At 43.1% G+C, this 20,612-nt stretch overlaps 2 protein-coding genes and 1 long non-coding RNA gene across 3 annotated transcripts; 2 read left to right on the top strand and 1 right to left on the bottom strand.

Annotated features, from left to right (window-relative positions):
* Positions 1-680: 680 nt before the first annotated feature.
* Positions 681-5,314, top strand: drg1 (developmentally regulated GTP binding protein 1). Its single transcript, XM_027006423.3, has 9 exons — positions 681-899; positions 1,482-1,605; positions 2,179-2,354; positions 2,729-2,798; positions 2,893-3,062; positions 3,549-3,679; positions 3,916-4,083; positions 4,366-4,488; positions 4,944-5,314. Exons 1-9 carry the CDS (start codon positions 861-863, stop codon positions 5,041-5,043), a joined length of 1,101 nt encoding a protein of 366 aa, XP_026862224.1. The 5' UTR covers positions 681-860; the 3' UTR covers positions 5,044-5,314.
* A 3,048-nt stretch (positions 5,315-8,362) lies between these two features.
* LOC113575170 (uncharacterized) lies at positions 8,363-10,202 on the top strand. The gene is made up of 4 exons (XR_003410387.2): positions 8,363-8,500; positions 8,566-8,640; positions 8,770-8,813; positions 9,695-10,202. It is a non-coding gene; the product is annotated as an uncharacterized LOC113575170 (long non-coding RNA).
* Positions 10,203-12,880: 2,678 nt separating this feature from the next.
* On the bottom strand, positions 12,881-19,723 carry stard7 (StAR related lipid transfer domain containing 7). The gene is made up of 8 exons (XM_027006494.3): positions 18,661-19,723; positions 18,398-18,561; positions 18,061-18,110; positions 17,793-17,903; positions 17,400-17,482; positions 17,212-17,311; positions 16,412-16,496; positions 12,881-15,800 (listed from the first exon to the last, which is right to left on the bottom strand). The coding sequence occupies exons 1-8, from the start codon at positions 19,098-19,100 to the stop codon at positions 15,634-15,636; spliced, it is 1,200 nt and encodes a 399-aa protein (XP_026862295.2). The 5' UTR covers positions 19,101-19,723; the 3' UTR covers positions 12,881-15,633.
* Between the last annotated feature and the right edge of the window lie 889 nt (positions 19,724-20,612).

The raw sequence follows: 20,612 nt of genomic DNA, 5'->3' as shown, positions 1-20,612 counted from the left end.
GTGTATTTAATGGCGATGTTTGTGTTGTTTTAATGTGAAATATGTTTCTACCCTGGAATTTATTCATTTGGGTAGTTTTCACACTTCAATACACAATAACATTAAGATAATCATGTTCAGGGTGTAACCACTAAAGAAACATTCAGAGTTGTAAATTGCATTTCTGTGCAGTTATATTTGATTAATTTAAAATTTGAGAATATAGTTTAATTATATAGTGTATATTTTAGTGTACATGTTTACAATTTTTATAAATGCATTAAATTAATGTTGAAATATTTTAAAGTTTCAGACATAGGTCCTTCATCAGCTGTGCAAGCGAACTGTACTTCACTACAATTTTGAATAGCTCTACATCTCTTACTACAGTACATTAGAATCCTCACCTGGAATTTTCTTCTTTTTATATATATATATATATATATATACACACACACACACACACAAAATATATTTTTTAGAAGACATTAACATATCAACATAATATATATTAGAACTCACATGAGAGGGTTGAAATGTCATATAAATATATAATATGTAAACGCATGTGTAATATGTAAACAGAGTAATATTTAGGCAAATTTACAGTTTTACAAAGAAACATCTTTCATTTTTGTACTATCTCCTCCTTACCACTAGGTGGGGATATGCATCCCTTAATTCGCCGTGTCTTTCCCACGAGAGCGCTGTCTGTCGCTCGTGCGGCAGCATGACGGTTAGCAGCGTCTAAATGCAGCAGCTCAACGCTAATACGTGAGGAAACGGGCTCCTTTACTAATGTAAAGAAAGTCAAAACCTAACAGTAGGCAGTTCTTTCCTTTTAGATCTTAGACTGTTCGTTCGGAAGAAACAGCACCAAAATGAGTTTGCTTGCCAAAATCGCTGAGATCGAGAATGAGGTAGGTTTATGTAGCTTGTTCGAGTAGCTGATTAGCTATACTATGCTAACTGCTCAGCAGCTTTGAGCAGAACCCCGCGAGTAAATGTTACTGAACCACGGATCCACTTTATAGCCTTTTGATTGTTTTGATGGGATTTTAAGTAGCAAGATAATTTACTATGTGTTTAGTTTGGCTTGCAACAAATTGATACAGCGTTAACTAACGCTAACTAGCTTGTTGATTTCTTGAACCTCCCAGGACAGTTCAACCCGGCCGGCTAACTAACTCTGTCTACTTGCTGGCTATGACTATAGATCATGAGGACTGCGATTTTTGCTGTCTAAGTAGTACACTTACTCTGACAATACACCTGCGTCGCAGGCTGGTAGCAAACGAGTCCTAGCACGAGTTGGTGCATGTGATCCCATTACAAACTAAACACAGAAGATACGTCTGTCCTGATATTTATCCAGATAGTACTCTGGTGTCCGTTTGATTTGTTTGAGTGGTTTGGCTGTGCTGCGCTTGCTCGGAAGGACCTGACGGCGATCTTGAGTTGTTTGCCGGACTCGGGCGCTAAACTGTTCTGTTGTGTTGCAGATGGCTCGTACCCAAAAGAACAAGGCCACCGCGCATCACTTAGGTCTGCTGAAGGCTCGACTGGCCAAACTCCGGAGAGAGCTCATCACTCCTAAAGGAGGCGGCGGGGGAGGCACGGGAGAAGGTACGAGGATGGACGTCGGTGGACCTCACGGGGCCGTTGTGCTCTATTCCATCTCAGTCCTAATAAAGGCCATCAGGGTGTCCGATCATACATTTCCTCTAAGTGGGGTCAGAATAAAGTTAACTAGGCTTAACTTTAATAACAAACATGGAATAGTTTGAGAATAGTGATTGGTCAGTTAAATGCCAGTTATAAGATCATCTAAAGTGATAAGTGGAAGCTGGTTGTTTAAATTTTTTTTTTTTAAACTATTTTCTTTAGACTGTGGACATGTATTTAGTTTATAGAACTTTTATTTAAAATAAGTGCACTGCAGACACTGCACATCTACTTAAGCAAACAGTTAATACAGACAATAAGTGTTAAGTGATTGTTCAAATTCAGTCATTTTGTTGTTTCTCATTTGTTGTTGTTAAATTGTGAAATGTAATAGGATGCAAAAACAACCGAACAGCATATCAGCATTATATATTTACCACTGACCTCCCTGCTCTCTAAGTGTCAGCTGACACCCATATCAGTCAACTACCAGCTGTGACCCACTGAGATGCAACAAATGCTTCTGCGTTTCAGGCTTCGATGTGGCGAAGACGGGAGATGCACGTGTCGGCTTTGTTGGCTTCCCCTCTGTGGGAAAGTCCACACTGCTTAGTAACTTGGCGGGGGTCTACTCTGAGGTGGCTGCCTATGAGTTCACCACACTCACCACTGTTCCAGGAGTCATCCGCTACAAAGGAGCCAAAATCCAGGTTCAGTCTCAATAAATGTCTCTCAACATCCTAAACTCCAAGATCATTCTTCAGTGACTTCTGTGCAATATACATTGAAACAAATATGAATGGTATGTGGTTACAAGAGTGTGGAATGAAAGTCTGGAGCCCACAATAAGTCCTTGGAGCTTAAGAGGTTAATGTTACAAGTGCATATTATGTCAATATATTCTTGCTGTGTTTTTAAATGTCACACACACTGCATGAGAACATTAAAAGCGTTCCTATATCTGCCTATGTCAAATGATGTAAATTTTTGTTTTAAAGACCACAAGTTAAATCCATGTGTTCAAACAGCTGTTTAATGTTTAGTGGTCTGCCATACTGAACTGCTGTCTGTCACAATGTTTTAGCTTCTAGATCTTCCAGGTATCATAGAAGGAGCCAAGGATGGGAAAGGCAGAGGGCGGCAGGTAATTGCAGGTAAAAACTAAAAACATCAAAAATCAGGTTCCACCCATACACCAGGCTTGTTGCAGTTCTTGGTGCCCTCATGGTCTGCGTCCTGCCTTCCCAGTGGCTCGTACATGTAACCTCATCCTGATCGTTCTGGACGTGCTGAAACCCCTCGGGCACAAGAAGCTGATCGAGCACGAGCTGGAGGGATTCGGCATCCGTCTGAACAAGCAGCCGCCCAACATCGGATTTAAGAAGAAGGACAAGGGTGGCATCAACTTCACTGCTACTGTATGTGCCACAGAGCAGGCTATGCTTCATTGACCCACGTTTATCAAAATAAAAGTCTTGAATTAGGATCTTTACACTCATTAGAAATGTTCATTTACTAGCAGCTTTTGCTGTAGATGTACTATTGGCATCAGTTTGTGTTAACTATCCTTCGACTCATCAGCGGTTAGTTTCTCATCAAAGGTCTACTGTTGGGTGGATGTTTTTTGGATGCAGAGAGCCGCTCTTAAGCCCCTGGTGACATGCACAGGCTCCTGGGACAGTTCTGTACCTGATATGAGAAGGGTACTGTGGATGGCATGAGTATGTCACTGTCATTGCTGCTTTGAGATTGGTCTGCCACCCGAAGAATTTTAAGTTGGCAGTGGTCTTGTGATTAGCGACTGACCACTGATGAGTTGGAGGATGGCTAGGGATGCTCCTTCTTGCTGGAGTATTGTCTCATTTTGCTCTCGCTTTGTCTCTGTGTTTACTCTTGTCTCGCAGTGTGCTCAAAGTGAGCTTGATGGCGATACAGTGAAAAGCATTCTGGCCGAGTACAAAATTCACAACGCTGACGTGACCCTGCGAAGCGACTGTACAGCTGACGACCTCATAGATGTGGTGGAGGGAAACAGGTAGATGCTCACTGTAGGGTCTCTTACCCCCTCACTGTAGTGTGACTTATTATAGGCCCCCTTATCCCTTTACTGTAGATCCCCTTAACCCCTTATATCAGGACTACTTACTGCAATAGACAAAAATAAGCACTTTTGATGTCATTTTAGTTGGCAATGATGTATTAATTAGTGCCCTTGTCTCTGCCAAGGAATGCAGATGTTATTCTCTCACTGTTTCTCCTTTGCCTTGCCAGAGTTTATATCCCTTGCATTTACGTCTTGAACAAAATCGACCAGATCTCCATTGAAGAGCTGGACATCATCTACAAAGTTCCCCACTGTGTGCCAATCTCAGCCCACCACCGCTGGAACTTTGATGACCTGCTGGAGAAGATCTGGGACTACCTACACCTAGTGCGCATGTGAGCAGCTTCCCCATACAGCCAGTCCCTCAGGCAGCCACAGAGGGAGACGCAAGTGGAGGAGACCTGTCTGCAGCCTGGAGACAGTATTATGCTTATCCATAACAGGCAGTTATTAGAATTATGTCAGCCAAAAGAAACAGTACTCATTATCAAAATTACAGTGTGGCAGTGCTCATATTAATGCCTGTTAAATACTTGAAAGTGTGGATTGTGTTTGACTTTACATCTGGTGAAGTATAGCAAAACACAAAATGAACCATTTAAATGTTAATTTCTCAGATACACCAAACCAAAGGGACAGCTACCTGACTACACGGCTCCTGTGGTGCTTCCAGATGGTTGGACATCTGTTGAAGACTTCTGTCTGAAAATCCACAAAAACCTCATCAAGGAGTTCAAGTAGTAAGTAGCTACTGATTCATCATCCTAAATGGCTCCAGGCCGCCTTTGTCCAGACTGTGGCCCTCCACCTGCTTATCTGCCTTCTGACATCGACTGGTTGGGTTGGGTGCCATTCCTGTGCTTTGGAAATCATCTTTACAATGTGCCAGATGACCAGGACAAGGCAAGATCAAGCAGAAACCGATATGCCATCTACAGGGTTTAGTTCCAACCCTAATTTAACTGGAGCAGCTCATAAAGAGCTACAGGAGTGTTTTAACGTTTTAGAGCAATATGTTTTACAGTAGTGAACCAGACTTTAAGTAACCTTGCTAAAGTTTACTTCAGTTCATAGCCAAGAGCAGACCAGGGCATCCTTAGTGTAGGGTATGAAATATGCATAAATTGTGGGATTAATCTGGTGTGGCCTGACTTGTCTAACCTTTGACCTCAAATCCTGCCACCCCTCTGTGCAGTGCTTTGGTGTGGGGCTCCTCTGTGAAGCACAACCCTCAGAAGGTGGGCAAAGACCATGTGCTGGAGGACGAGGATGTCATTCAGCTGGTTAAGAAATGAAAAGACTCTTATCGCTTTACATGACTGACCCACTCTCTTCTAGTTAGTGCTGGGACTCTTCCGGAGGCCCAAAGCACTACCCATGATACCAACATCGTATGGTGATCTCCCCAATACCCCTTGGACTTTATTACACATCTCTATATGAATGTGCAGTAAATGTGCGTTTTCTGTTCAAACATGCATTAAAGCCAAAGGTGGGATGAATGCCATTAAAAAAAGGAAAACAACCTGTTGTCTTTGTAAGTTTAAATAAAATCCATAGCCTGAAGTTGCACATTTCATGTTTTTCCCTGGCAATATTAAAATCAATAATAGTCCAAAATGGTGCATGAAATATTGTCGTCGTACCCCCCCCCCCCCCCCCCCCCCGCCCCGCCCCGCCCCAGTAACCAAGTTGGTTTCCTTGTTTGTTTTTTACAATAAATGTAAGGAGAACACTTGGGTGCGGTCATTTCAGTGTCAGTTATGAAATTAGGGAATCAAGTCAATCTGGTGAGACAACAACATGAGTGAGTAATCTACTTCGTCTGCCTGTAAATCAGTATGATAAACCAGAGCTCTTAGTATATAAAGCCTAGCACAGGGGCTAACGTGTGCTTTACCAATCACCATGCAGGGAAGGAGTCGCCAACCAAACACAAACACAAAAACGTACCGCTACAGGGACCCACAAGCTATTTTATTGTCTGCATTGCATTTAAATGTTCTTTTATTAAGCAAGTGCAACCAACTACAAAAAATAATGGAAAATGAGAGGCTTGCGAACTAGCAAACAACATGACGGAAAAAAACAATGGTAACTTCATAGTTAAGATAAAAAGAAAATAATATGGCATTTCTCAACATATATTTACGCAAATCTGTAACTCCACACACCTATGTTAGCATTACTATAGCAGTTCCATCTTTTTGCATTCGCTATTAACTGAGCTCCAGGACGTTTGCCGCATACAGTATACGACCAAAAAGATTATCCAGTACGTGGAAAAATACCTGGACTACCATTAAAGTTAATCCTATAGACCCCTATACAGCTTTTATGACGAGTCAGGTTTTCCTACCTGTCATGTAGCCGTATAGTTTGAGTTTAGTGAGACTAGCGTTTTACTTTCCACGATCAAATCTGTCTTGGATTCAGTTGTTGCTACTCGTAATAATTCAGTAATTTTAGTGTTAGAGTTGGGGTCAGGGTACAAAAAAAATCGATTCACAAACGTAGGTCGAGTCAAACACTGGTACTGAACACACAAAAATTGCCAACTACAACTTCTATTGTGCAGAAGACTCACTGAGCCCAATGCTGGTGAAATACTGCCATTTCTCAAGATTATATATGACACATTCGATATTCCGTGTTTAACCGTCGTGACAATTGGAGGACTGATACGGTTCGTATCGCTGAGGCAACTTTTCACACACTTCCTTTTCAGTGACTTTTTGGAACGAACGATATCCAGTGTCGGCTGCCAGGACCGAGTCTGACTGGCGTTTGAAAAAGGCTTGTCGGATTTCACTGCACAGTACCTACAAACTGTAGTTCATCCAGCACGCAGGCTGTTAGAATAATTCAATTTTTGTGGTATTCGAAATGTTATATTTTTCAAAGAAATGTTATATATCTGTATGAATACCGCGAGGCCCGTCAGCTGAAGGGCGGCACCTGTGGGGACCTTTTAGCTTGTAAAGCTAAGCGGCTCACTAGGGTGGTATTTTGTAAGTTTTAAAATGTGATGGTGACGTTGGGCATTTTAAACAGAATGGTTTCCCTTTCAGCGCGGTGAAAAAGATAAATCTTTCCACTGCAGTAAAGATGTTCGTGCTGATGTTTAGCTTTACATTTCCCGGACACTGGCATACTTCGACAGCTGGTTGACGTCGCAACGTTGCCATGGCAACAAACTTGGTTTCTTCCAGCCAGGAGTCAGTTCCCATAACACGGGCAAAGATTCAGGCATCATGGTCTCTGGTACGCAGGAAGGCTACAAATATGCAACAAAATGTGTATTAAAAAAAGACATGAAATGAACTGAAGATCCGGGCGGCGAGTGGTTGGCCACCCGTGCCTTAGAGGATCAGCGGCACGAAAGGATCCAGCTCGTCAGAAAAAGGAAGACGCTCTCTAAATAATCAGACGATTAAAAATGTGTGTCTTGCTTTATGTTTCTGTGATAATAATGCATATCTTTCTAATCTTATTTGTTTCATGGGTTTTTTGTTTTGTTTTGGTTTTTTGGAAGAACCTGTGTATTGACAATTGTGGGACACTTTGTGAGATGGTGGATTGCACTGGCCTCAGTACTTTACACAGAGGTCCAATATGTCAGTGATGGTCATAGTGCAGTCAACATGCAGGTGATGGACTGATAGTGGGAAATGCCCCAGTGAAACCAGTGAGTTGTCTCTTAAGATGACTTCTGCAGAGCAATGCTTTTAGCCAACTCGGTTTCAAGCAGCAAGATCCCAAAAAAACCTTTCTTTGAAAGCAGTTAAGGAAATGATGTAAAGCTATTTTTGGTACAAGCTTAGTTGAAAAATGCGTTATTCACTACAATAATTCATTCAGTAATAATAACCATGTTATTATAGCTGCAAGTTCCCCTAGAACAGCTTCATATCAATGGTTTAAGTCTTGAAACGTACTGAGATTGGCTGTGCCTTCATACACTGAGACCAGGTTCAAAAACCTCTTGATGCAACCTGAGCTGCAACACACCAACACAAGTCTGACACTTCTTCAGAAAAACAAAACAAAACAAAACAAAACAAAAAAAACAGTTACAGTCTGCTTAAAAAGCATGCCATTCATCTGGAGGGGTTATTGAGTTCAGCAGCAATGAAATGGAAGCAGAAAGATGTTGGATGTATGGTTGGAGCACGCGTGTGTGTGTGTATGGTAGCCTGGCTCCATCAGATAGCAAATGCAGCACTCCTTTGGCTCCGCCCCTCCCCCCTGCCGCACTTTCTCCTGTAAATTATAGCAGCACTTTAGCTAATGAAAGAGTTGAAGTCTGGGCACTAATAAAAGCCATTAAATGAATAAAGCACTTCCCCCTCTAACAAAATTAAAGAATCTGCCCCCCTTCAGGAGAGGGTAGACTGTATTAATATTTATGAAATGCGGAACGGGACCCCTTTTACCCCCTGAAGCGGCCCACACCCTGCCCCGCCCCACTAAGCCTCTCTTTCGCACCCCACCTATCCCAGAAGATCACGAGTGACCCCCACCTTAAGGTGGTGGGAGGGGCAGATGACAAGGGGGTGCTGGAGGAGACAATCAGGAGATTCTGTCTTCAGTCTGGGTCAGTCGGCTGCCCAGTCTGGACGCCCGGGTGGCTCAGAGCAGCACCACTGACTTACCCTAACCGCCCTCTCTTAGCCGCCAGCGCCACAACCACAGCAAGATCCTCGTCCTCGCTCACTGGTTGGACGGTGCCGGAGCAAGTCCAGAACTGAGGTATGGAATTTACAGAATGGTATCGGGTGATGAGTGCTTAACTTGTTTTACTTTTCTTTTCACAGAATTGCGTCAAATCTGACAGGGTGTTCCTGGACCAAGAGGACACTGGTATCTTGAAAGCCATTCTCCAGCTTTTTGTAAGTTTGTACTGGCAAATGTTGCTGGAACAAGCACTTTTAAACATTTTTCTTAAGAGAGCAAAAATAAGACTGCAGATTCTCTTTTAAATCATATACAGATATACACCAACTGCATAAATCTTACAGGGTGGATCCTCCCAAGAAGGTGTCAGTCCATCCTCAGAAACATGGTAAGAACAGAACTCTTGAAAGGAGATCTTGCTATTTCATTGATTCACTCATTCATACATTGTCCATTATGCTCTTAGACCAATGCTTTCCACTTTACAGAACATCAAAATGCCCATGCCCATCTCAAACCCTCACCCCTGGTCATGTTTGTCCTGTTCCTTTTCATCTTACTAAGTGGTCCAGTTGCTGGACCTTAAGAGTTGATTAGCGCAACCATTTATCCCATTGTGACTAAACCATCTCCAGGGAAATGATAAGTATGAGAGTAACAAGGTTACCCCTCAGATGGATGGCGAGTCTGAAGACTGGGGTTGTTTCCCTAACCGAATAGGCACTCTGTGGGCAGATGTGCTGTGCTTTTAGGTTGATGATCTATGTGAGAAAACATTACAGTCACCATTTCTGGACGGGAAAAAAAAGCATGCTTTTGAAAATTATAAATGAAAATTCATTTAGTTTTTGCAAATTCATGTAGGACAAGCAGTGATTTTGCCTCCATCTTTGTCCTTGGACTACTTTTTTGGGGCCAGACCTTGAGAGACTGTCTTAGCCCACCATGTCACCAGCAAACTCAATTTATATTGGCTTTTCTAAAAGGAAAAACTAATACTAATTCACTCATAACAAAATCTTTTATTTTACAAAACGATGCATTTGCTATACCATTTCAGTTGTATTTATTTAATCTTTTTAACAATATTTTTTAATGCCAGTTTGTTAGTTTTAAAGATAAGAGGGAGGTATCAGATTTTAGGTAGGGGTGGAGTTTGGTTAGGTGGAGGTGGAGTTTGACGCAGTTTTGGCGCAGAAAGGGCGGTGCCCGCGTTTCTCTGCAGTGAGAGTACGACCTATGACTAATCTTTTTTTTTTTTCTTTGCAGATGTCCTGAGTTGCTCTGGTTCTTTAACACGTCCTCCTGTATCCCTTCAGAGGAGACATCGCCTCCGCTTCGGTCATCGCAACCTCACGAAACTCAGCTACCACCAAACACTCTAATCCCACTTTTTTTTTGGTTTACTCTCTTCTACAATTCGCCCCGTTTGGTCCGGCATCTCGAATGGAAACGAATGTTAAAAAGTGAAGGGAGAGAATGAGTTGCTGAATTGTGGAGTCGTTCTCTGATCATCGCTGAAGGATTTCTCATTCATTGACGTTTGAGTTTACTTTTTTTTTCCTTTTTTATTTTTTTGCTCCATCATCCATTTCTTCAATGTTCCATGGATATCCTACATCTGCCATTCATACACTGGATTCATTTCAAGACCTTAGCCTACTCACCTCTCCCATGACAGCGAACCAGTTGGTATGCGTGAAAAGCTTTGTGCGATGCTGCATTCTGCTTGGGTTGTTCTAGAGAAAGATGATGATTCGATTGGCCCCATGTCTCTGCCCAGGACGCCATTGTGCTTGATCTAACCATGCAGTTCCTCGCGTGTCCATGGTTGTGCCAAGCACTTTGGAGACTTGTGAGCACACTCTCCTTCCTCTTCTCTCAGTCTGTCTGTTCTCCAGTCAGTTTTCTCATAGAGTCAGTGGAACCTGGAACATGACCCTCTTTAGTTACCTCATCATGTCTTGTGCTTCGTTTGTCAACATCTTCAGAAATAAAGAATGATATGATTTTTTTTTTTTTTTTAAATCAGAAAACAACAAATTCTGCAGGTTTTTGGGTTGGTCTAGTCTGTGAAAAATATTCAAATATTCACCTTGGGCTTCTGTCACTAAATATCTATATTAAATGGCACTCCTTTGTAGATCTCAGTGCTTTGACATGTTTTGCTGTCTTGTTGACCTTGGCAATCATCTGCCCATCAGAAAATGTATTTGGTAAAAAAAAAAGCATGAGCATTTTAGAAAATATTGCTGCATTACGTTGGCTGGTTATAACTGAGTCGATTAAACAAAGAACCTGAGGTACAAAAGAAATGGTTAAATCTGGGTCGTCATTCAGTGTTCCTTTGTCCAAATATGAAATGAACACTGTAAAGTCCTGTTGAAATATAACGTGGCTTGCAACAAGCCAGTGATGCACCCCATTCTCAAAATATGATTTGTCAGTCAACCATTTCAAAATGCCATACTGGTTGACAGTTGGTTAAAAAGCCTGTTTTCAATCTATGGGCCAAATATCGTTCTCAGATTTCAATAAATCAGCTGGAGATCAAACAAATGTGTCTGCCAAAATTATGTTTTGTAGCCAGTGGAAAAATACAATGTGGGCTGTAACACAGTTACTTTGTTTTATGAAGATAAAATATACACATCAAGGGATATGTGACATAATGACACGGTTGCTGAAAGTCAGCGGGTTCACTGGCGAACAGGTTGTATAGTAAATGTCTCTAGTCCTTCCCACTCTTCCCAGCAGGGGGCAGACTGTAGCTCATTAACGGCTCCCTATAATCACCACTGATATACTGTAGTTCCCACCCAAGTCCCACACAGGCTAAACTAAGCTGTTTTAAATGTTCTGCTTCATAGATCCTGCAGTTTGGTTGCTATTGAATTGGCAAATAAAATGCATGTTATGTAAATGAGTCAGCTAAATCATCTATTGCGGATAAATGAATGGGTGTAGCATTGTTTTAATTTTGTCCGAATAATTTAACAAAATCAAGTCTCAATAAACAAAAGTTTCCTTTTTTACGGTAATAAACAGAAAACTGGCTGTCTCTTTTACACCTCATACATAATTTTTAGAAGTTACTGGTAGCTAAAAATAAACTCTAAACACCTTCAAGTTTAGTTCAGCCAAAAAAGGTTTCTCTGAGATTTTTCCCTCCTCCTTTTAATTATTTTACAACTGCGACACTACACCCAGAATGCATAGGTGGCGATACAAGATTCCAGCCACTAGAAAGACATGGCTGATTACAGCACAACACTGGCAGCCAATCAGTGATCTCGTTAGATAGTGATTGATAGAAGCTGTCCTGGTATGAACTAAAAGCAATCTGCATTAGCTGGGTGGACCACAGCTTTCCATATACGTGTCTTATTCATATAGAATTGTGCAGTCTCTCTGTTACTTCGTTACACTACAGGAAATCAACAGTGTTTCAGTAACAGTGCAGATTAGCTGCAAACTAAACCCACATTACAGATAATTCCACACACCCCAAATTATTATTCCACACACTTCAGCATGATGAACCACTTTTTTAAAAGCCCATCACATCAAATAACTGCATATGCTGCACTTACAGGACCTTATACTTCATAATCAATTATTTTAATACAAACGGAAGGTCTCTTCAATCCCATTTTCTAAAAGGCTGAAGGAAGACTACTGGGAACACATGCTGTCCTGTTCACACACGCCAACCATCTTCACACAAAGACTCCCGTTTAAGGGCTGTAGACAGGCTTAATATGCACAAAGAATTGTAAACAGTTCAAGGTGAATGAGTCTTAAGGTGTATCAGTTAAAATGGACGATGTTACCTTCACTAATCAAGAGAAAGGTATTAAAAATGTGAAGAGTAAATTTAGTCAGTCAGTAAATGCTGATTTTTTTTTCAGAACGCCAAAGCATTCAAAACTCTTCAGTGAACAAAACACATTTGACTAAATTAGTCTGGGACAGGGCTCACCCGAGCTGGAGCAGATGCAGTCCTGTCACAGCAAAGATGTACTGCAACTGTGGCCCCGCCCTTCATCTGCCTGACAGATACACCCCCCTCGTCCTCCACACAAATCGTCTTGGCATAGTAGGTTGTGTCACTCACAAGAACAGTGAGCACACAAGCACCAAATACAGCTCTCCTGCCTACGCCACACCCTGCTGAAGTCATCCTTGGGTCCAATTTGGGGAGGCAACCCCACGCCTTAGTGCTTTCCCTGTTATGATCAGGGGCTGATCATCTTTTTAGCAGCTGGGTTGGGGTAACCCTAAACTGTGAATCAGTCCCTCCAGGACTGCTGCACTGGCAAACAGAGTGTCAGAAATGCAAATAAATTAAATAGTATCCCATTAAAATATCTGTATTAGACATGCATGTAAGAATTAATGACGTTATTGTAACTTACTGGCAAAGTAACAGATAAAGAAATGACAGCCAAGCAATTTGTTTTTCCTTTTTGTTTTTATAGCAATTATTACACACAGATCAGCCAACCAAACGTAGAAACAATGAAAAGAATCAATCAATAACGTGAGTCAAAAACTACAAATCATTGACCATTACATTCACTTTGAGATGAGCATTTTCAAGCACTGGACACACATCTGAAACATCTTGGATACAGTACACTCCTTCCCACCCCTGCATTTTGAATGAAGCTCAACAGACAGCAGTTAACCAGCTAACTCACACACAGACTCCAGAGGGCAGCAGTCCTGCTGCAGTTCACATGTTAAAGTCTCAGGGATGGCAACAGAACACCAGTGCTGATTCCCCTCACAAACAGCCCTCTTCTCCACACTACTGAGCTTAATTACACTGTTATTTACATCGCATGGGAAACAATGTCTTTTTCTCAGTTACAAGATTTAGGAAAAGCAAACTACAAAATATTTTTTAAAAAATCTATATTTATTGTAACAAAAGACACATGCAATGAAGATGGATATTTTTGGCTGCTTTCTGTTGTCCCTGAATTCAAGATGTTGTCTCAACAAGTGTGGCTTATTTGGTAGAATGTGACAGTCGATGTACATGTGGAAAAAAAGGCGTGACACTAGGGGCAGCAGAAGCACCAAAAAGAAAAAACAAACCCGTCAGCATCTCCAAACCAGTAAGACGCGACTCTGTGGAGTCCAGGGGAACATTACCTATGCTCCAAAGCCGCCTGCTTGGATTAAAAATCAGAAGATTCCAGTATGCAAGTTCTTATTTCAAGGCAACACAGTGAACGGTCACTCAGCCTCCTTGTCCTTCTAAAGGACTTTAGGTCAGTCACTTTATTTAAATCATCAACCTGTTCAGAAATCCAGAAACACCCTTCCTTTTCAGCCAACAGTTCTTAAACATTTACACTGTAACAGACATCATGCACATACTGTACTGATTGTACAAGTCAACATAAGTGCTAAAATTCTTTTAGCATTTGGATGCAATTAAACTAATGCATTCAGAAAAATCAATCATTTAATCAAATTATGAACTTCTGAAGTGCAAAATGGCCAATTTTAACGCAGTCATATTTCGTATAATTCAAGTTGCTTGCCAAGTTACAAAAACATTGAATCTGAAAGTCGAATGATCAATTCTTCAAACTGCCCAAATTTAATTAAGCAACAACAAAAAGACTGATAAGAAAAACATAAAACCTGAAATGCAACATTGTATGGAAATGTTAATTTACTATTATTTCATCATAATTTTCTTAACCAACAATCTATATTCACCTCCCCACTTGCAGTGAAATGTCCTTCAGCATACACATGTCTCAGCGGCAGTATGCTTCTGAATTAGGTTTTATCCGAGACATTGTGAGCTGTTAATATTTGGACTTTGAGGCTTTACATCATGGACACACACACACACGGTTATACCCTTTGTGGAATTGGTCAGAAATCCTCTGCCTAATTATCAGCCTGCACGTGCCCATCCCTCCGTATTCTCCACTCCACGTGCACAGCTCTTTGCATGTCAGTGTCCATCTGCTCCTACACCCTCACCCTGCACAGGAGGGCGGAGGCTGTACAAACAGGGAGGCTAAGTTGATAAAGGGAAACTAAACTAAACACGCAACTAGCACGCATTTCTCCAGCCCTTATACTTAAACGATGGCTACGTCAAACCTAAGCTGGAACAGCCTAAGGTAGAAACCCCTGGCTCTGGGTTGAAGTCAATTATAAACATGGAATTGCATTCTGGTTAAGCAAGCATGTTGCTGGACACCAAGCTAGGAGCACGATGACTGCAGGCGACTGCGTCTTAGCAGAACGTAAGCAGAGTGGGCTAGCAGCCTGCTCCAGTGCCTTACCACAGTGCCACAGAGAGAGGATGTCAGCACTGGAAGACACATACTCCTCCGTTCAGGAGATGCTGGTTCACTCATGAAAGCTGAAGGGCTTAAAAAACTGAAGTTTGGGGGGGGGGGAAAAAAAACAAAAAAAAAACTACAGACACACACAGATGCAGATATGCACAGGAGTGAGCAGTGCTGCATTTGCGGTTCTGTGCATGTCATGTTCTGCTAAAGGCAGAGGAGGATGAAGGAGAGAAGTGAGCATAGAAGCTCGTTCTCCCATAGGCCTGCAGACGTGGACAAGTGCAGTCGACCGACCGACTGACTTACTGCTTCAGCACATCACTGCTTCATCACGGTCAGCTTCAGCCCCAAGCTCTCCGTGAGCTTCACCGAGTTATCCTGGACGTGCTGAGGTCAAGCCACAGAGAAAGACGTCACGGCCAAGAGAGAGAGGCAAAAAGGTTCTACTGTGCATGTTAGGAACTGCTGCGCGGGCAAGGAAGCTCCGCTGGCTGCAGCTGGTGGTTCTGTTCTGTCTGCCCTGTGGTGCTGACCACCTGGATCCCATTAAAGCACTCTGTCTTTGTGCATTAGCACCCACACGTACAACGGACCAGAAGTTCAGACACAAGTGTAGATGTGGGCAGAGCCTGCAAAACACCAGGCTCAAGCGTAGGTGTGGGCGGAGCCCGCACAATGTCAGGCTCAAGCGTAGATGCGGGTGGAGCCCGCACAACGCCAGGCTCAAGCGTAGGTGCGGGTGGAGCCCGCACAACGCCAGGCTCAAGCGTAGGTGCGGGTGGAGCCCGCACAACGCCAGGCTCAAGCGTAGGTGCGGGTGGAGCCCGCACAACGCCAGGCTCAAGCGTAGGTGCGGGTGGAGCCCGCACAACGCCAGGCTCAAGCGTAGATGCGGGTGGAGCCCGCAGCATGCACGTCGTCCTCTAGCCGCTCAGGGGGAACCTGCTGTGCCAGCTTTGGAACACCGACATAGTCGTGAATGTGGACCTCCATGTTCTTAGCTCTGAGGGCAGCGGTGTGGAGCTTCTCCAGGAAATTGGGCATGCCTGAGAGAGTAAGAGATCATGTGAGAGCGTTCGGGCTAATCCACACGCCCAGGTGAACAGGAGATGAAATCACAAGACACAGTTAAAGCAATGAAATCCTGGAGGAATCGTCACTCGAGTGCAACCACCTACGCAGGGGAAAAATAAAGTGTGGCACCCCACCCCAAAGATAAACACAGATCACAGTTCAGCTGTTTCTGCTGAGTGGGACAACTTCACAACCGTAAACCAACAAGCTGCACATGAACATAACTGCATTTGTATGGAAGTGTTAACTGCAGCACTGCTCAATATTGTTTTTTTTATAAATTTGTTTTGCTTATACTGAATCCTGACTGTTTTCACACCCTGTAGTCAATTTTCAGTTTTGAAAACACAAAATAGAAAGCAACACAACCCACCCAGTACTGCTGTAATCAGATCAGAGGTTTACTTGGAGCTGCAAAGACACTCTTATCCAGAGGAACATACATATTTATCAGTATGATAGGATGTGCACTCCCTCAGAACTGAACCCATTACCTTGATGTTATTAGCACCCTGCTCTATCTGCTCTGTGAGGTGAGCTATAGGAGCACCTAATGTGTAGCAGGAGACGGGTGAGAACTCACCACTGGACACCATCCAGCTCAGGCAGTAGCGGGGGAAGACTGTCTGGGGGTCATCACTATAGGTCAGCAAGTAGTCAAACCCATTCTGTTGGAACACGATGACAGGATCTGAGTCTATAGATTTACTTGTAAAAGAGTGCTGATCTACAAACAGCATCGGCTGTCCATGTAACATGGTTCAGCAAGCCTGGCAAAAACTGACCCAGGATCTGCTCTCAAGAAGCTAAGCCACTGCTGATGGTCAGTCTTTGACCACAGAACACTGCTGATTGGTCAGTTCCCAAAGAAGGACACAGCTGATTGACCATTTTGGTGGTGAGCCCACTCTCAACATAGCAGGGACACTGATATGGTAGTGGTATGGCAGCAGTGCTGAGTTGGCACAGTGTTATCAGGCACAGCTGTGGATTTACACATGCCATTGTTGCTGCCGAGTCAAGACTGGTCCACCACCCAAAAATATCTTGCTAAGAGCAGCCCAGCAGTCAGAGAGTGATCTGTGATAAGCGGGAAGATGGTCAACTTATGCACGAAACCTAATAGGCTTTTAGGCTTTAACCATTTAGCAAAGAAATAAACAAACAAATTCAACATACACACTCATTTACAATTTAAATATTACATATATCAATAAATTAAATTGCATTAACGCCAACACACACACACACACACACACTTGTATGTACTTAAAAAGAATATATGAACTTCAAAATGGCCTGACTCAATATATACATTTATTCTAGAAGTACAATGCAGTTACAATGCAGGACACAGCTAGAGAAGAACCCTTCTGTGCTCACCTCATCAAAGGACTTGTGGGGACGGATGACCATTCTGGAGCGATATGAGTGAACACGAACAAACTCCTTTGTCTCGGGCACGCTGGGGTGTTCCACCGCTCTACCACAGACAGCCATTACAGACCAAAGCTTACAAACGCAGTTTTTAAAAATGCTGAGTAGAGGCGGGAGAGGCGGCCAGCACTCACCTGGACACGAGGATCATCAATTTGTTCATTGGGTCCACATCATAGCGGCGCACATACACGTAGTCTCTGGAGTACATGGGATACTGTGCATGAGAGCAACAAGAACAGACCACTGAAATTCTTATTCTGAGCACTCCAAGGCCCGAGATCCAACCACACCATGACGATACGCAAGAGAATGAACCTTGTAAGAAATACGGGATTTACTTTTGTGTGAACAAGTAATCCAATCTAGATTACACAATTGAAAATTAAATTATGACATCATTGGAGCCATTTGTGGTCCCCCAGGAAAAGACCCAAAAGATTCATATACAAGAAATTTGTAGCAAATATCGAATCAAGCCGACTTGTTTCCTGCTAGGGACAGGGAGCCTGGGATTCACTGCTTACAGGGAAATGTGTGGCCCAGTGGATGATCTCGGAGCCCGTGCTTTGGTCCCTGTCCACCACCTCCAGTTTGATGACCAGAGCGTCCCACTTCTTCCTGTACTCGGTGTCCAGCTAAAGCAGAGAGGAGTACATAAGTGTCAGGCATACGGATACTACAACCAATAAAAAAATATAGTGCTGGTGATGGGTAAATGGCGCAGAAACTGATCAAGGCACATGCTTAAACCAAAACTGACTAAATTTGTCAAAAAATACAATTTTTCAGTACCTGGACATTGAAGAACTGTCTGGGGGTAATGTCAGTGTATGAACCAAATACTGGAAAAGAAAGAAAACGATAAATGTACAGGCCCAGAAAGCTCAGAGTTAAGCAAGAGTATGGTATCCCAGGGTGATGCTATGTATGAGCATCGTACACAGCTGTAAAGTGATGGAGGAGTATAGTACATTATGGTAAAGTTATGCAGGAGTACAATACAGTGTTTTAAAGGACACAAAAGAGCACATATCAGTCGGTACTGATGCAGTACTACAGGCCTTGAGGAGTACAGTGTCACAACCTTGTTCATGGCTCAGGGTCAGACATGCACAGTCCACAGACTCACCTCTGTACTCAAAGAGGTGGCTTCCTTCAATGGGTCTCCTCCAAACTCTGAATGATTTCTCCTCCATGACGACCTCCCAGCCAGCATCTGTCTGCCTACTCCCTCGTGCAGCGGTAGCAGCCAGCGGTCGCGCGGCATCCAGTGCCTGCAGCTCCTTTACACACCTGCACAGGAGCCAAACACACATGTACATGCGTAACAGCAGAATTCTAGTATTGAGCTTCACTCAAACCCCCCCCGCAAAAAAACACTGGGGTACCGACCTTCCCATTTCGTCATCTCTTATCTTCTCGTCTTCCCACATGAAGACTCCAGCCAGTGCAGCTGCCAGTTTTCCTGCAGGAGCATGCTTGCTCTGCAGCCTGCGCCATATACTGCCAACCAACGTCCACCTAGTCCTCTCGGAGTACAGGTTTGAGTACAGTTCGGCAATCTGAAACGCTCGTCGTAATCTCTGTCCTGTGACAAAACTACAGTGGTTGACCAAGATGGACATCAGCCCTTCCTTCTTCTTCTTTTTAACACAACCAAGTTCACGCGTGCCTTCCCCTGTTTTTTGAAGCCACGTGAGTACCAGTCCCACGCGCCGACCCAGCCAGGCCACGGTGCCTGATTTACTGGGTGCTTTGCACTCACTGAAAGCAGTCGAGCACCGCAGACGAATGGTGCGGGCACTCAGGAACGGATGAACGGACTGGAACATGTTAGTCCACGTGTGCTGAGCAACGCCAACGCTAGCTATGATCTGAAAGTGGCCCTTCTCTGCAGGCAGCAGCTATCAGATGTTGTATTTCAGCATTTAAGGTGCGATCTCCCTTGCTGTGAGCTTCCTGATCGCCGTGTAACGTGAGTCAACAGCAGGCCACTAACGTGCTAACCAAAGGCATGCAATGTCACGCCGTGAAAGCACATGTACGAGATAAATTCCTAGCAAACGTCTAAACCCTATATTTTGTCCTGCGTAACGAGAGAAGTCAGATTTTTTTTTTAAATCGCAAGCCGTTTCTTACATTCCCATCAAGCGGAAATAATTTACAAAAATACTCCTGATATGGCAAGTGCATAGCTTGACATTAGCTAGCTAGGTTAGCATTAGCCGACATAACAGCAGGACCAGAGCAGGCGTGCTGCAAAATGAAGAGGAAGTGAGTTATTTGGGGATGGAAATGATCGACAGACGTAAACACAACCACCTCAGATATCTACCAAATCAGATGTCCGAAAACACTTATCATTTATTTAACTAGTCTTCTCACCAATTCACCGTACTTTAAAACTCCAGCCATGGTCTCACGGCAGCGTAACGTCTGCGCGCAGTGAGTCCCGCCCAAATATTATTTGAAAGAATCTTATTGGTCAGATCTCTCTTGCATCGTTTTAACAGGTCGCCTGTAGTGCCAGACGCTGCCAGGCTTTGCTAGAAAACACCATCATGTCAAGTTGATCCATTTAATCTAACGCCAGCACGTTTCACGGTTATATGATTTGCATTAATGGATACAAAATAAATACTGCGAAACTGACTTCAGATTAGTGTCATGTGTCATCTTCTTCCAGCCACTCATAAACGAACTGTACGGCATGGAAAGGTTAAAAAGTGACGTGCGCCTGGTTAAAACGAGTTACACTACCCCCGGTGTCATGTGTATTCACTCATAGTTACAGCCACTACAAACCAACGTTTGGGAGGTTTAGGCAAAATTGTTCAGTAACAGTGAGAATTAGGATACTGCGTGTGAATATCAAATCCCATTACTCTTCTGGAACTACGCGACAGATGAACATCTCAGATTAGAAATGCTATATGAAATCAAGCAACATGTGTCCAGGAGAGGGCGATGTGATGTAACCCATATTTAATGTTTATACCTCGTTTAGAAAGCGCCTGTGTGGAGTTAAAATTAAGAATTAATTCATTTGCCATTTCGTTGGTTCGTTCCTCTGATCGGTCATGCATTGATTCGTTGCCCTTTTAAATTGTTAGTGAATTCCTAGTACTCTGTTTCTCATGGGTGCACAGTCTTTTATTTCAGTGTACTTGGCGCGTACAGGAGCTTGTTCTGGCACACTGAGTGCAGTTTATCACAGATCACAAAAGTAATGTACACACGTACAGATAAAATATTACAGCAACAGAAAACGTTATTGTACTCAATGCAATTCGCAATCAACTGTAAAAAAAATTACACTTGGATAGTCCGTTCGCATAGAAAAT

Source organism: Electrophorus electricus, chromosome 19, assembly GCF_041902795.1.
Source record: "Electrophorus electricus isolate QZ-2024a chromosome 19, ASM4190279v1, whole genome shotgun sequence".
Lineage (NCBI taxonomy): Eukaryota > Metazoa > Chordata > Actinopteri > Gymnotiformes > Gymnotidae > Electrophorus > Electrophorus electricus.
Note: the sequence above shows the minus strand (reverse complement) of the source record. Positions and strands in the feature narration are given on the sequence as shown.